Source organism: Rhynchophorus ferrugineus, unplaced genomic scaffold (assembly GCF_030347505.1).
Source record: "Rhynchophorus ferrugineus isolate W39M unplaced genomic scaffold, kcgeb_rfMv2 rfM4, whole genome shotgun sequence".
In the NCBI taxonomy this organism is placed as follows: Eukaryota; Metazoa; Arthropoda; class Insecta; order Coleoptera; family Curculionidae; genus Rhynchophorus; species Rhynchophorus ferrugineus.
Window position 1 is genome coordinate 43,659,899 of NW_027472583.1, and position 16,790 is coordinate 43,676,688.

A 16,790-nucleotide genomic window follows, 5' to 3' on the forward strand; every position below is an offset into this window, starting at 1 on the left:
ACCTGGAAAACCTCCTGTTCGTGTTCAGAGAGAAAAACTCTAATACGTACACATCAGTTTGGGTTTATTAACAAATACTCAACAGTTTCACAGAATAACAGAAGTATTTGAAAAAGCCTATGAAGGTATGCCTAAAAATGTATGTTCAGCTATATTCTACGATTATTATTAAGATATAGAAAATTTTACTGAAATAACACACTGTTAAAGACTATTAAAATCCTACATTAGAGGCAGCATATGTATCACAAGGAAGTGTATTAGGGCCTTTATTTATGGCCAATATTTTCTTTACCTAGTCTACATAGTGATATACCACAAATGGAAAATGGATAAATTTGCTGATGACACTGCGATTCTTGCTGTCGAAGACAATAGCGAAGAAGCCACACGAAAGTTATAACAGGCAAGTGACAATATAAATAATTGGATTCAAACCTTGAAATAAAAATTAACAAAAGTAAATCTGTGCATGTGCAGTTTAAGTATAATGAGATCGCACAAGCACCAATAACAATAAATAATTCTATCATATAGTATATAACGCTAAGTATCTCAGAATGAATCTTGATGCAAAACTTCGCTGGACGGAATATGTAAAAAAGAAAAGGAAAGAAGATTCACTGGAAGAAAATCACAATTGTCAGTGTATATTATATAAGCAATCATTGAAACTTATAATGGGGATGTTCCGCGAAAAATAACATAAATACAATACACGTTTTCAAGAACAAAGTCCTGAGAAGTATTGCAGGTGTACCCTAGTACCCTACAAAACTTCTAGATAATACCTGAACAGGGCACAGGCTCAAACGAACTAAACCTTTTGATCTTGTGTAGTATAATGTAGTGAGGTGTATTTAATAGAAAAACAGCAGTGTCGTCCTAAATATATACCTAGTTTTAAGTTATTGTATGTTAGTATTTAACGAGTAGCAGTAGCAGTATACATAAGAAACCATCTAACCTGACAACTGATAACTTATTTTCTAATTGTACATTGTTATTGTCTTAAATATTATAAACCAACAAAAAACATAAATTAAAAAATAATTTGTTCAAAATATACTTAAAAATACAAGATAAAAGACTGTATCCATATCATATGAACCATGCAAAATTTGTCATATTTACCCTTTGTATATATTGAAAGTATATTGAAATAGTCGCCAAAACACTGTCCAATTTAATATCGATTATATAGCTTGTTCTTGGGCTGCCAAACATATGCATGTATTTCTCTTCGAATGAATTTCTTCCATGCCTCTGGGTTGTTTTTATCAAATGGTATGAATCCATTAAAACTTCCTAGTTGGTTACCATACCAATCTTCATAACTTGCTCCTTCAAGTCCACTTCCGCCTTACATTAGTCCATGGTCTTCTGGCATCACTGAGGTATCATACTAATTGGTCACCACTATCCCAATTTTCTGCTTCTAATATTGTACTGAATTCTATTTTCTCCAGTTTTCTAACTTTATCACCTTCACCTATTAGTTTCAACTCAATCATTCACTAACATTATTCTGTTTTATGAGCTTTCTTCTGTTCTTTATCTCTATACTCCAAATTAATTATTAATTGGTGTTCACTTTTGTTTTTTCTTTACTTTTAACATTCTTCACAGTTCCCTTTGTTTTATTCTTATTTTCATCTAGACCAGATTCATCAGAATCAAATCCTAATATGTTTGTTATTTCCATTACTATCAGATTCATTATCACTCCATTTCCAACTCGAAATCAGAATCTTTTTAATATAACCCAGAACTGTCTAAGTGCTGTTCGTCTTTATCATATCAAATATTTTTGGATAAAGCTAAATAATCAGGTTCTTGATCCATTATTTTATTTAACTTTCTCTTATCATTGACTTGTTTTAATGAAAACATATCACCTTCAACTGTTGGTGTCTTTTCTGTTGAAATAAGCAAACAATAAGCGACATATATCTCATGGTCGTCTAATTTCCTTTCTTCTAGAATTGGTTTCCTCCAATTTAGACAAGATAGGTTCATTTTCATTAGGTTCGTCATCACTGTCTGTTATCTGCTCTTAAATGTTTTTTTTTCATCATCACTTACATTCTTGTTTTCTTCTTCCTGTTGCAAAACCCTCTGCATCGGTTTACTCACAGGTTCTTCTTTGGAATTTTCTCTGCTCACCTTATATTGGTCTCTCTATATATTTTCTATCTTTAATTATTTATTCACTATTATCCATATTGAAGTTGACTTCCATTGGCTTACCAAATTGGCCTGTTTAGATGCGATTTTGTGACTAACGAAACTTTTAATTTAATAATCCTTTAATAAGCCTTTTAATCTTCTATATATTACCCATGTTATTAGTTTACTCGTGCTTCACTGATCCTTGTATATACACATGATTAATTTTCTAAACTCTTAATTACTTTTTTTGTTCTGGCCTAAAAACCAGGCGGTGGAATGCATGACGCATACCTGGTCGCGGAGACTTGCCCTGGAGTGACAAGCTGGACTGGGTTATGTGGGACTGCCTCTGGGCTTACCAATACACTAAACCGAAACCGCCTCACAGTTGACCCCTGTGGCTCGCTACTGCTACTGCATTAAATTTGGGGATATGGCATCCGCTGATCGGGCAGCCGTTATTGGGCACGAGGGCCCGGCGATTTTATTGATTCGCGAACCTGAGTTAACACACAACTGGATATTGTTGTATGGGGGCAAAAGTTATGACTGTAACGACGGATGAGGTCGTTTCAGCCTGGAAAAGGGGGGAGCTTGGCGGTGACACCGTGCTAAGTTCCCAGCATGTCGACCAGCTCGCGAACAAGTGCGTTTTCAGAAGAACTTGAGCTGAGTTGTTGTTTGTGGAATGATTGAGATATGAAGTGCTTGATTTCTGGAGTGTCGGTTTCCCTATGAATTTGATTATTTCTGACAAACCATGGAGCGTTTATTATTCTTCTGATGAGCTTATTTTGGAAAACTTGAAGCCGTTTGACCTGGTTGGGTGTAACAAACTTGAAGTAGACATTAGATCCGTAGAGGAGTACGGACCGAATTAACATCTTGTAAAATAAGCATTTGATTGACATGGGAAATCTGCTAGAATGGCAGATCAGAGAAGATACCAGGTTTGCTATCCCCGAACCTTTTTGGATTGCTTTCTGGATTTGGGAATGCCAACCGAACCGCCGGTCGAAGTGAAGACCTAGGTACGTGACGTTATCCAGCCATGGAATTATTGCGGTGTCGATCTTAAGTTGCGAGACGCGCAGTGCGTAACGCTTTTTATGGAAAATGATGGCCTGGGTTTTCAGGGGGTCGATTTAGAACCTCCAGAATAACTTACTTAACCGCATGATTGAGCTGCTTCTGTAAACGTTCATGAATTGTAACTTCGAACCTGTCAGCCGTGAAGAAAGCAGTGTCGTCAGCGTAAAACGCGACGTCAATGTGCTCTTTTCTCAGCAGATCTGTAATAAAGAGGTTAAATAAGGCTGGGGCCAGCGGGGAACCTTGAGGTACGCCAGCATCGATTTGTTTACGACTGGAAAGTGATGCCCTGATCTTAACCTGGAAAGATCTGTCCGAGAGATAGGACTTGATGAGAGCGGTTAGGTCTTCTGGGAGGCCTAACCGCACGCACTTTGCGATCAATCCGTCGTGCCAGACCTTGTCGAAGGCTTTGGTTAGGTCCAGAAGAACTGCTCCAAGCTTTTTACGTTGGTCAAGAGCGTGATGGATGTGTGCGGCCAGACGGGTAGCCCGATGGACGGATGAGTGGTGAGCGCGAAAGCCGAATTGTTCATCTGGAATGATGTTGTTTTCCTTTGTGAAAGAGCTGAGAGCGTAGAGTATTGCCCTCTCGGCAAGCTTCGAAATGGCGCTGAGAAGGCTGATAGGCCTGACCGCTATATGTGCGTGTTTCCAAGATGCCGGGAAATGTTGCAGCCTCATGATGGAGTTAATGATGTTGGCCAGTTCTGCGAGCTTCTTATGCGGGAGCTTTTTTAACTGGATATTCGATATTCCATCGAAACCTGGAGATTTTCTGGTTTGAAGTTTGCTGATCATAGTCTATAGAGACTTTGGAGACACGAAATGGTTGAGAAGAAAGGCTGGGGTTACTGGTCTTTTGATGGAGTTGGATTGGTTGATGACGGTGTCATTGTCTTTAGCTTTAGTGTTCTGTGCGGGTGGGAGGTATTTCATATGAGCTTCGTAGGTCTTTGCAAGGAGCTCGACTTTTTCTTGGTCAGTGACTACAAAATTTCCTGTAACCGCTGACTTCAGGGGGAATGACATTGTGCGTCTTCCCAACGAGGCATTTGGAGACACGCCAGAAGGAAGGGAGGCCATCCAGTATTTGGTCCGCGAGAAATGAATTCCATTTCAATGCTCGCCAAGTCGAGACGGCCGTCCTTACCCCCTTGCGTGCTCTGTTCGCCTCCCTCTTGTCTGCAGCATCAAGGGTGAATCGAGCTAATCTGCATAAACCGTTTTTGATGCGAATCTTAATTACTCCATTACTATTTACTACACTGATTACAATGTTTCCTTCCATCTTACTGATAATTCAAGATCAGATGTATCTAGTTTTCTGATGGTCATTGATCTTTGAGTGCTCTAGTGCTCCGAAATTAATTTGCGTCTGTTGCATACAGCCATCTTGTTACTTCCACTTTCCTTCGTGTTTATATAATTATATATACTATACCGAACTAAAAACTCCATTCCCCGTCACTCTCCGTCGTCACCCTACTATTTCTTCTCGTTTATACCGAGAATTCTGGGCCCATAATCTTTTATGAATCACTTATGATTCCGGACGGGACGGAATTAATACACCACTTATGGCCTTGGAACAAAAGAGAAACTTTATTTTGATCCGTGGTAATTTATACCCACTCGATACTAGTCACATCGCCCTCTATTAACTTTCCTTCCTCTGTTATATACTGGCTCTTGTATCGAGACAAGTCATATATTTAACAGAATATACATCCTTCGGCTAGTATGTTTGACAAATCATTTAAAGCGCTCACAAGTTAATTTTTTTCATCTCATTTGCCTTTAGGAAATTGTGTTGAGGATTAATTCCATACTAACGGAGGATGTATTACCAGGAGTTGAGAAATTGCAAGTACACTTTATACCGTCAATAGCAGATGTTCCTATATGAAGCAAGGCAATATCACATGCCCCAGAAAATTGTGATATTGTACTATTAGTAGTTCTTTGAGCTATCTTTTTCGATAATATAACATATACTTTGTTAAACATCTTTAAAAAAATGTAAATTTAAAACCTTTTAATTGTACACATTTTAATGGTCTTTCAGATAGAATGTTTAAAATAATATGCACTATATACTTTTGGATAAAACTGGTAAAGAGAATTTTAACAGAGAAAGACTCAAAGTTTGATTTCAGTATAAGAATACAAAAACCAGAACTCTCATAGATCCTATTAAATTGATGGCCCTAAACAAATATGAAAAAGCGAAAAAAATAACAGAAGATATAATTTTGTTTTCTTCCAAAGTTCTTTATTTGCGATAATATTTATATTTCATAGATACATTTATTTTTATACTATATTTATATTTTATACATAATTTGAAGTTTTACACATTATATTTATTTCATTAATGGAATTTTATTTTTCTATTTAAATTTTAATGGTTAATTAAACGTGACGTCAAGGCAGTCACGTGCCAAACTTTATCAAAGAGCCAATCAAGGGGCTTCACAGCAAAATGTTTTCCTTACAGGTGCCTATAATGGAGATTTAAATTGACCAATCAAATTACTTGAATGGCTGATTTAACCCAATTTGGATGTTGGACAAAGCAAAATTTTTGTCCAGAGTCCCCTATTGAGTTGTCTCGCTATTACTCTATATGTATAGTATCATATGTTAACCAGTATTTTCATAAATCACTTCAATTTTAAAGGTATATTGTGGGGCATGGTTTGGGAAGATAAATAAACAATTTGTGATTAATAATACCTTTATTTTAAAATTTTTGCTTTATATTTTTCCTATTTTATTAAAATTAATGATTGTATGGTTTTGTTTTTTAAGTATAGTTTTAACATTTTATTTAAATTTTAGGCATATATTCCTTTAAAAACGTAATTGACTATGATCTAAGTAATATTTCTTTCAACAATAATAAAAAAATCACTCATAGTGGCAATAACACTATACAATTCTCCATTATAACTATATTTACAGGTAAAGTATATCTCTATTTTCATTATTTTAGAATTATTCTACACTTTACAATACGACTTGGTTGATTTAGATGATAAAACACGTACGTTCTCGTGGAATATGACTGAATCGGTAGATAATGTATACGATTATGACATCAGTAGTTGTCACGGCAACGTCTGTGTTTTAAACGTCAAATCTGTCGAATTGGTATAAACAATATAACGAAATATCAACGTTCTATTCAAAAGTAATGCTTACAAATAAAACAAAATTGGCACAAAATTAAAATCAAACGCGGAAACAAACAATACTCGATCTATACGAGCAAGTTATTGGTCGATTTACTCTATTTACATATTATTACTTACTTTATTTATTTAATGAGCGCAAAAACTCGAAGGACAGCATACAAGAATTGAACAATGCGTCGCTGAAAAGGAAAATAAAGAGGTTGAGAGACGCCTTGTCAATTCCTGTTTTATCGTCCTTCTATTTTTCATTTCCATAACGAATATGATCTAATTTAAAAAGCGGATTTATTTGTTTAAATTTACTTTTGGTAAGTATAAAAAATTAAATTGTTAAAATCCTTGTGCAGTAGAGAGAAAGATAGAGAGAGCTTGTTTATTTTTTCGTAATTTTATCCTTATAATATAATTGGAAAAGGAAGAAGAAAATAGTTGGCTAAGAATAGAAAGCTATCTAGTCTTCTGGCTTTTTGTTTTAAATGTATTTACACACGTATTCATCGTAAAAAGTTAGTAAAATGATTGTTCCATGTTGGGAGGTTATTGGTTTCAACTAAACAGAGGCGGTTGGCTTATGAACGAATCTCCAGTGTTTTGTTTCTCTTTCAGTTGGTATTTTCTAAATAGACAATTGACGAGTTCCCAGTTTAAAACGCGATAAATAAGGCGAGAATATTCTATTCTAGAATATATATTCTCAAGTGTTCCCTCGAATCGAAACAGTTAGCTGGCTCAGATTAGCTTTTATTCCTTGTGTTTGTGGGCGTAAGTCGTGCGTGTTGATGAGGAAAAGGCCCCAGTATATACGAGGATTGATTAATGGTTTAATGAACCTAAATATTGTTTTTATTCTACATATAACAAAGCGTTCTATGGCTATTTAGTATCTCAAATTCTTGGATATATACTGTTTGAGTATTTTAATAGCAATTGATTGGTAAGGGAGAGTTCTGGTTTAAAAACGTATCAGGAATCAGGATAATAGAGATTAGGAATCACAAAAAACTACACAAATAAAAACCATCAATTTCCAGACCATGTTAAAATGTTTAGATGGAAAAAAACACGTGATGTATTCATAATTATAATGATGTGCTAGTGATTCTAATATGTATTTATTGGTTCATTGATGTTTAATTCACGGTTGATTCAGAGGTTTCAGTATAAAGCGTCTAATGGTTTTGGTCTAAATGCGCCTTGGTATGCTTGTATACGCGATATTCATCAATGATAGGTAGATTTAGTTAAAGAAGGATTCAGGCATCTGGAGGTGTGATATCTCTCTAAACGTTTGTCACAATTGGAGAAAATGATTGGAATTTGCAAACATCAAAGAACCAATAGACTCAGTGGAAAATATTTCAGTTAAATTTTTTCATTAGTATTTTAAGGTGGAATAAAGTTGACATATAGTTATAAATTAGTTGTAATTGTTTTAGATTTGGAAAAAATGTCCATCTAAAAAGATGAAAATATATATGATCATAAGACATCTTTTGTACCTCTAAGTATGTTATGTTTAACATTTTATTCTATTTATTTTATTATTAAATTCATTTTATAATTTTTAATTTTTTGTTAACGCATTAAGTACAAATTCATGATTTTTCCAATTCTGATATTATTTTTTTCTTGATTTCCATTACTTTTCATTTTTATACATAGATACATTTATTTGTTCTATTTTTACATCTTAAATTTGGATATTTATTTCCTCTGGCTCTTATATTCCATATTCCATCTGTCTAAGATTTTCTCTGAATGGTGTGGTCTGTCATACCTATCTACTAGCATTGAAAATAATAAAGATAGTTTAGGAAATCGGTGGTGTTAAAAAACATAGGTTGTTTGTTAGTTATCAGTCATCTGAATTTTTGATTCATTTCATATATATGAAAACATATATATATCCAGATATATGTACAATAGAAATTGCAGATTTGCAACCGTTTGAAGTTTGATTGAAATTTTAAATTACTTAAAGAAAAATATTAATTCATGAATATCAATCTACGATGATCATCAAAAATTAATATTAGGAATTGTTTAAGATTGAGAATAGCCAAATAACATTAAATTATTGTAGAAACTAAGAGAAAAAATATTGGAAAAAGGAAAAAGACTATAACCTAACATTATGGGGATCAAGTTTAAATATTTTATCCAACCTTAATTAATTATTTTTATTTTTTTCTACTATTTTTGCCTGAAAATTACTTTATTACTGTTTTTAAAAATCATAAAAATTGTGCAAAAATACTTTTATGTGTACCTGCTTACTATCGATTGATAGTCTTTAGATAAAGAATTTTATTTAATTAATTAATTTTTTCAGATAAATGGAGAGGTTGAAATTGTATCGACCCTGTGTGAAGAAAATATTTCAATTTCTTTGGGCATTACCAATTTACAATTTTTTTTAATGTTACAATTTTATTCGAACATTTGTTACTTATATTTAAAATCGAGGTCTATTATTGTTAAAGTAGAACCGGAAATAAAATATTAAAATTACATAGTCAGCAAAGTAATAATAAGATTGTCCAAAATTTGGTTTTAAAACACAATGCCCTCCTAAAGAGCATCATCTAGGATTTTTTTTATTTTACCCCTCTACTGGGCGTTGACTAATCTTTTTGAACATTTCTTTGGTTGATAATTAATTGATCATTTATGCGAGTGTAAACAACTTTTGGGTAGATGGTCAGGTAATTTCTTTAATGTATCAGCAATTTAATAGTTCTTGTAATTATTTAAAATATTGCTCCTAATCCTGGCGGAATAGTAATAATGAAATAATATGAATTAAAAATTTGATTCAAATTTTTAAAATTATTGACAGAGTATAACATAGTAAACTTCAAACAAAATAGGAATATATTTTACATACATTTATGATTCCTTAAAATCAATATTTTTTTATTTTTGTGTTATATCCACGGACTTTTTAGAGTTAACGTAACAAAAGCCTCTATTGAACTGCATAGTGCAATAATTTTTTTAAACACACTTAAGTTGTTGGAAGTTTAACATACTTTATGGATTTCGGCATATAATAGTTTCTTTTATAGCTACACAGAAAATAGAGAATTAACGTTGTAGGCAATTTTGGAGCAATGTTTCGCGACGTCCAATATTTAGATGTCTTGTTTTGATGAATTAATTATTTGTTTTAATCGCTATGCCAAGAGCCGTGATGCTATTAGCCGGTAGTACAATATAATTATAATGCATCCTCGATATCCGAAGTGTTGTGTACCCGAGAAAGTAATATCAAAATTGAATACATTAACTTGTAAAAATAATTACGTTTCATGACACCAAAAATGTGGGTCCTTAGAAACAAAGAAAATAATAAATAATAATTGGTTAGAGAAATGTTCATTATATAGCTTCCATTCTTTTGGACATCATCAAATAAATTTATAAACATCAACTCAACTCCTTTGTAATTTAGCATCTTTAGCAAGCTTTCTTTTACTGAATCAGTAAATGAATGGCTGGCTTAACACATCGCGAAGGGATATCTGTGCTTCAGATTTTTAGATCTCTTGAAGTTATATCCATGGACTTTTTAGAATTAACGTAACAAAGTCTCTATTGAATTGCATAGTGCAATAGTTCTTTTAAACACACTTAAGTTGTTGGAAGTTTAACATACTTTATAGATTTTGGTATATAATAGTTTCTTTTATAGGTACACAGAAAATAGATAATTAACCTTGTAGGCAATTTTGGAGCAATGTTTCGCGACGTCCAATATTTAGATGTCTTCTTTTGATGAATTAATTATTTGTTTTAATCGCTATGCTAAGAGCAGCGATGGCATTAGTCGGTAGTACAATATCAGTATAATGCATCCTCGATATCCGAACTGTTGTGTACTCGAGAAAGTAATATCAAAATTGAATACAGTAACTTGTAAAAATAATTACATTTCATGACACCATAAATATGGGCCCTTAGAAACAAAGAAAATAATAAATAATAATTGGTTAGAGAAATGTTCATTATATAGCTTCCATTCTTTTGAAACTTTAAACAGTGCATTTGGCATATGATAGGGGGACATCATCAAATAAATTTATAAACATCAACTCAACTCCTTTGTAATTTAGCATCTTTAGCAAGCTTTCTTTTACTGAATCAGTAAATGAATGGCTGGCTTAACACATCGCGAAGGGATATCTGTGCTTCAGATTTTTAGATCTCTTGAAGTTATATCCATGGACTTTTTAGAATTAACGTAACAAAGTCTCTATTGAATTGCATAGTGCAATAGTTCTTTTAAACACACTTAAGTTGTTGGAAGTTTAACATACTTTATAGATTTTGGTATATAATAGTTTCTTTTATAGGTACACAGAAAATAGATAATTAACCTTGTAGGCAATTTTGGAGCAATGTTTCGCGACGTCCAATATTTAGATGTCTTCTTTTGATGAATTAATTATTTGTTTTAATCGCTATGCTAAGAGCCGCGATGGCATTAGTCGGTAGTACAATATCAGTATAATGCATCCTCGATATCCGAAGTGTTGTGTACCCGGATGCACAGATAATAAGGAAATGCAGCATTGTTTACTTTTGAAGAAGTATCTGGTTATCTTTAAAAAATATTAATATTAATAATTAATATATTAATCCCAAACTAACTGGATTTAGTATGTAAGAATTTTATGATCATTGCTTTTATGCCATTGAAATATTTATTTTCTAATTTAAAATATTAATCCCCTTCCAAGAGAATCTATGCTAACAGGAGATACTCTTTTATTCTTAGATCAACTATTTGATAGTGGCAACTCAGCAATAATCGTAAAGTTCAATATACGAGGAATTTTGCTGCAAAGCAATTTAGTACTTCGGAAAAAATTTTCGGGTATATTAGAGCTCATGAATTTAGGAATGTACATCCCTCAACAAGAATATTTGAAAAATCTTTTAAAGTGCTCATCATAAGTTAATTTTTTTCCTCCCATTCGCCTTTAGGATATTGTGAAGAGGATGAACATGAGGGCGCTTTAGATAATTTACTAACGGCGGATGTATTACCAAGAGTTGAGAAATTGCAACCTGAGTATATATCTTTATTTCCAAATGTTTCTATACGAACAAACAAAATTTTACATCTTACCGTAATATATATTTCAGGTTTTTGGTAAAATTTTTGAAAAAAGAAATTAATTATAATTTTTGAATAGATTTTTTTTTGATTTTTCCTTGAATTATGAGTAACTCAGACAAGTTGAGATTAAATTTAAAATATTTTGAATGATCTGCTAGATGAAATATTAAAAAAATGTGATCTATATATTTTTGATTAAACAAGTAAATAACATTTTAGCAGGGTAAGACTTCAAGTTTACTTTGAGTATAAGAAAATAATATAGATTTTCTTAAATTAATGATACTAAACAAATATGAAAAAGGGAAAAGACGGAAAAGAAAATTTTGAATTATATTTGCCATACGCCACAGTTTTTTTGGATATGATTTTATACTATATGATATTATATTATATTTATATTTTAGAGGTATATTTATTTTTATATTTTACGGATATATTTATCTATATTATACTTTATAGACACTTTTATATTATATTTATATTAATAAATTTACATTATATATATAATTTATTTATATATTTATTGAATTTTAAACTTTACCAAAGAACCAGCTAAACGTTTTCCTTATGGTGCTTATATTGGAGATTCAAACTGACCAATTAAATTATTTGAATGGGCGATTATAACCCCATGTAGATATTGGACGTAGCGAAACTTTTCTACAGGGTCCCCTATTGAGTTTTCCCTCTATTACTCTATGTTTATAGCGCATACATAGAAATAACTCCCCATTGATCAAACCTCTTAGTAAAGTGATGATGCTTGTTTGTAATGGTGTTACGTGTGATATTGGTATTGTAGTTATCTCTAATAGCATAGAGATTCGTTCACAACCAGGAAAGATACAAGTATAGAAAACAATACCGGAAATATCCAGATCCAGCGCATTTTTCTTACATTCACTAAACGGTGACGTCAATCTGTGCATTCCGGTAGAGTGTCTGTGTGTGATATTGCATCGAAAAACATGTGAGATAAATTTTACTCCCTAATAATGCGGAGCGTCGTCCTCCGGCTCACCCGCACTAAACTACTGGTCCAGCAAGGATCAGCTATCCTCGTTGCCATTCTTTATATCCGTCGTATCGTCCACACGCACTTGATCCATGTCGATCGCGACGAAATGGCCATCTTCCCGCCCGAGCAGTCGGGTTTTCTCGGGTTCTTCTTCTTCGTGGCTGTACTCTTCGCTCTCGCGATGCACCAGCACTTGGACTACGGTGGATTCGCTGGCTTGTCGGTTCAATGGCGGTTTCAGGACGCAACTTTCGGGAGACGGTTCCGTCACCAGGATGCTGACGTCGGAACTGTGCGAACATCTCTCCGATTGGGTGCGTTGACAGCCGGACGTGGATGTTACTGAGGTTGGGCGTGCTTTTACGGATCCCACTCTTTTTCGTCGTATGAGGCTGCTGCGTCGAGGTGGTGGTTCTTCGGCCATCAGTGGGTGAAGTGTTTGAGGACCTGAACAAATACATAAGTATTATTAATATTAATTAATTTCCAAGGAGGTTTTGATATATCGTATTCGCCAAATTGGTAATGTACGTTTTAATGTTTATCCAAGAAAGTAAAATCTTAATTGACAATAGTAACTTGTAAAAATAATTACATTTAATGACATCAAAAATGTGAGTCCTTAGAAATAAAGAAATGAATAAATAATAATTGGTTGGACAAATGTTCAATATATAGCGTTCAGCCTTTTGGAACTCTAGACAGTGCATTAGACATATGGGGGGGGGGGAGACATCATCAAACAAATTTATAAACATCAACTCAACTCCTTTGTAATTTAGCATCTTTACACACATCGCGAAGGGATATCTGTGCTTCAGATTTTTAGATCTCTTGAAGTATATCAGTTTCTGTCCACTTTTTATATATTTGTTGATAAACTTTTTTCAACATCTTATTGTTTGTATTTCATGTAACCTTGTCTTAGCAACTTTGTTCTTCTGTTTAATTTTTTTTACTTTATTTAGTTTCAACTCTTTGTTAGACTGTGTTTGAATCTCCTCTGTTGGTTTTAGTATTGCTCAATTTTTTCTATTCTTAGCTTTATTACTGTCATTGCTTTATGCACCATATTTTTTAGATTTTATTAATATCTCGTAAATTTTTATGTTTATCTTTTGATTTTTATGATTATATTTTAGCAGTTATAGAACGGGATAGAACGCTTTGTTTTTTATAACTTTATGTTTTATTTATATATGTATTTTGTTTTAATAAAATAATATAATGTAAATCAAATATTCATAATGAAGAATAAATCATATACTTGAAATACTTTACTTGTTATATACAGATTTTTACGTCAATACATATTATATTATTATCGAAAAATACTAATAGGATAACAAAAAGCTGACAGTACACTGAGATTAACAGAAATTGGTGCAACATGCATTAATTAAAATATTTTCCGGCATTTTCTACAAATTTTTCCTACTTTTTTAGCAACATGGTGATACGATGTCAAAATAACGAACCAAAGAATGCAGATCTTCCTATTCGACCTGCAACAATGTATGCTTCACAATTCTTGACCGAGCGTTATTATGCAAGACAAAGGCTACATCTGTTACTTGTAATTGCTGACCTTTTTTGCAACAATACGTCATTTAAATAGTTCAGTTCAAGTTGGAAGATATCTGCACGAAGTTTCATTCGGCTTTAGCAGCTCGTGTTACACTACACCTTTCTAATCTTACCATATGTACAGACAGAGTCTATAGCCATGCATATTTCGCTTCAATGTAAATTTTCTGGAGCTGGCTCTCCTGGTCTAACTTATGACCAACTGCGTGCATGGAATTGTAATAGTAGATCCATTTTTATCATCACTCATAATACGACACATAAAATTCTCCTTTTCGTCTTGCAATTAATGAAACCGCAATTTTAGTCAACTTTGCATCAACTGTTAAGCTGCCTGAATATTTATTATCTTCGATTTTTGTTGGTCTTCCAAACCGTTTCTTGCCATTGGAAACCAAAACTCACGAGATATATGACGGAGCAGTATAATCAAAAGTTTCTAAAAGTCTTTGATGGGTTTGGGCAGTTTTATTCGTCACGTATAGTGTTTGTGTTCACTGAATAATTCACTAATACTAAATATAAAACTTATTTTATGTCTACAAATATTATTTGCAGTTCTTTGCATTTTCACCAATAGATATTACTGGTTAAAATACATGCAAGCATTCAATAGTTTCTTAGCTTTGCAGTTTTGTTTAGAAATACTTCTCGTCTAAATTTGATTTATATTGTAATCTAACAAAATATATTAATATACTGATACATACTGCGAGTTCGAGGTAAATTAAGGCATTAATTCGTAATGTTCAATTGTTTAACGAAATGTAATAATAGTATTTCAAAAGGTTTATATAACATTGCCGTAGGTGACGAATCATGATTTTAAGTGCTGAGATATATGACAATGTGAACCTTCAAGTCGAAAAAACTCTCTCGGATACAGTGATGATTCGATCTAACATTAGAACTTTATTAACTTAGAACTGAGATTTCTGGTCGAAAAACTGATCCAAATGATTTTGAGAGGTTCTTTTGAAATCAGCTTATAATATTTTTTTGGGAAATTTGTTGTTAGGTATACAATACCCTCTACTTTCTTTATGGTCACTTAAATGTACTTAATTTGGTCACAACAGTGTATTAAACATGAAATACATATCTTTCCAGATCTGTCCCTTAACAGTTTCTGTTCATGTATCAGATTGATTGTAAATACAAAGAAATCTAATAAAATATTTAGATCATCAATTTAAAAAAAAAAGATATATAAATCATTGTAATCTTACAAATAAAATTACATAATATTTCGTTTTCACAAAAAAAAAACATTTATATCTATAATTGTCTCACATATTTCGCGTCTCGTCCCCTAGTTTTGATGCGAAGAAAGAAGCCCTGTAGAACGTATAGGAAAAAACTCGTAGCAGAAAGGTTAAGATGCCAACGCATAAAAATGAGTCATTAGAACATGGAAAGTATCAAGAGAAGGCAGAAAGAGGAATTAGTTTAGACTGTGAACCAAATTACCCTACGAGTAATACAGTTAAGTATTACCATTAGTGTTACATATAATTATCACGAGGCCGGTTGCGGAAAGGTAGCTTCAGATGTAACTTGTAAATAGACTGCAGATATTTCGTCTTGGGAAGACTGATCTGAGAAACTTCAGGAGAGTTATCCAAAAATCTTAGTTATAACCATTGATGATGCAGACATTTCAGACAAAGAAGCAACTTAGATCATCAGAAAATGTAACAACGTTTGCGGACACACAAAGATTCACAAAGTTAAAGCAGTATATCGCTCCAATCGTTTGATAATGAAAAGTTTAAGCTGATTTGGGGTCTTTGATAATCGCAGATATTTTAAATCGGTCTCTTGGATTATTCAAAGTTTTGAAGTTTAATAGTATTGTTATTGTGTCACTCAAAGCTGTTCGTAATTAATTATTCAATAATATTATATAATATATTATAATATATTTTAATTATATAATATAGTTATATTAAAAATAAAATAAAAATTGTTAAAAATAGTCCATAGTCCAATAGTCCTTCATAAAGCTACATTAAAATCTGTTCCCTATTGATTATGTATCCTATCTTACGATTTAATAACAGGAGAATTACTGCAAAAACTACCAAGAAAAAGAATTAACACAGATCAATACAGCATTTAGATTAAAACATGTCCCAGACATTTGGAAAATGGCGGAAATTATAATGATCCCAAAACCTGGGAAGTTAGCAAATGAAATAAAAGCCTATAGACATATATCACTGCTATCAGTAATATATAAGGTTTTTGAAAAACTTCTGTTGAAAAGATTAGAACCGATCATAGAGAGAAAATACCTTATACCAACACACCAATTTGGGTTTATTAACAAGCACTCAACAATTGACCAGGTCCACAGAATAACAGATGTTATTGAAAAAGCCTACGAAAGTAAAAAAGTGTGCTCAGCTATATTTTTAGATGTAGCACAAGCTTTCGATAAGGTTTGGCATGAAGGCCTTATTCATAAACTTCAGAAAATGCTACCAAAACAATACACCGAACTATTAAAATCAAACATTACAACCAGAATGTTTAGAGTCAAACAAGAAGAAACTTACTCTACATTAAAAGAATCTAAAGCAGGTGTACC

General features: G+C 32.6%; 1 protein-coding gene across 1 annotated transcript in view; it reads right to left on the minus strand.

The window, feature by feature from the left end:
• Positions 1-11,947: 11,947 nt before the first annotated feature.
• The window catches only part of LOC143195345 (sodium channel protein 60E), a 301,968-nt gene continuing 297,125 nt past the window's right edge, over positions 11,948-16,790 (minus strand). The window contains 1 exon segment of the mRNA XM_076402400.1: positions 11,948-13,057. Coding sequence (XP_076258515.1) covers positions 12,642-13,057 — 416 coding nt within the window. The 3' untranslated portion in view covers positions 11,948-12,641.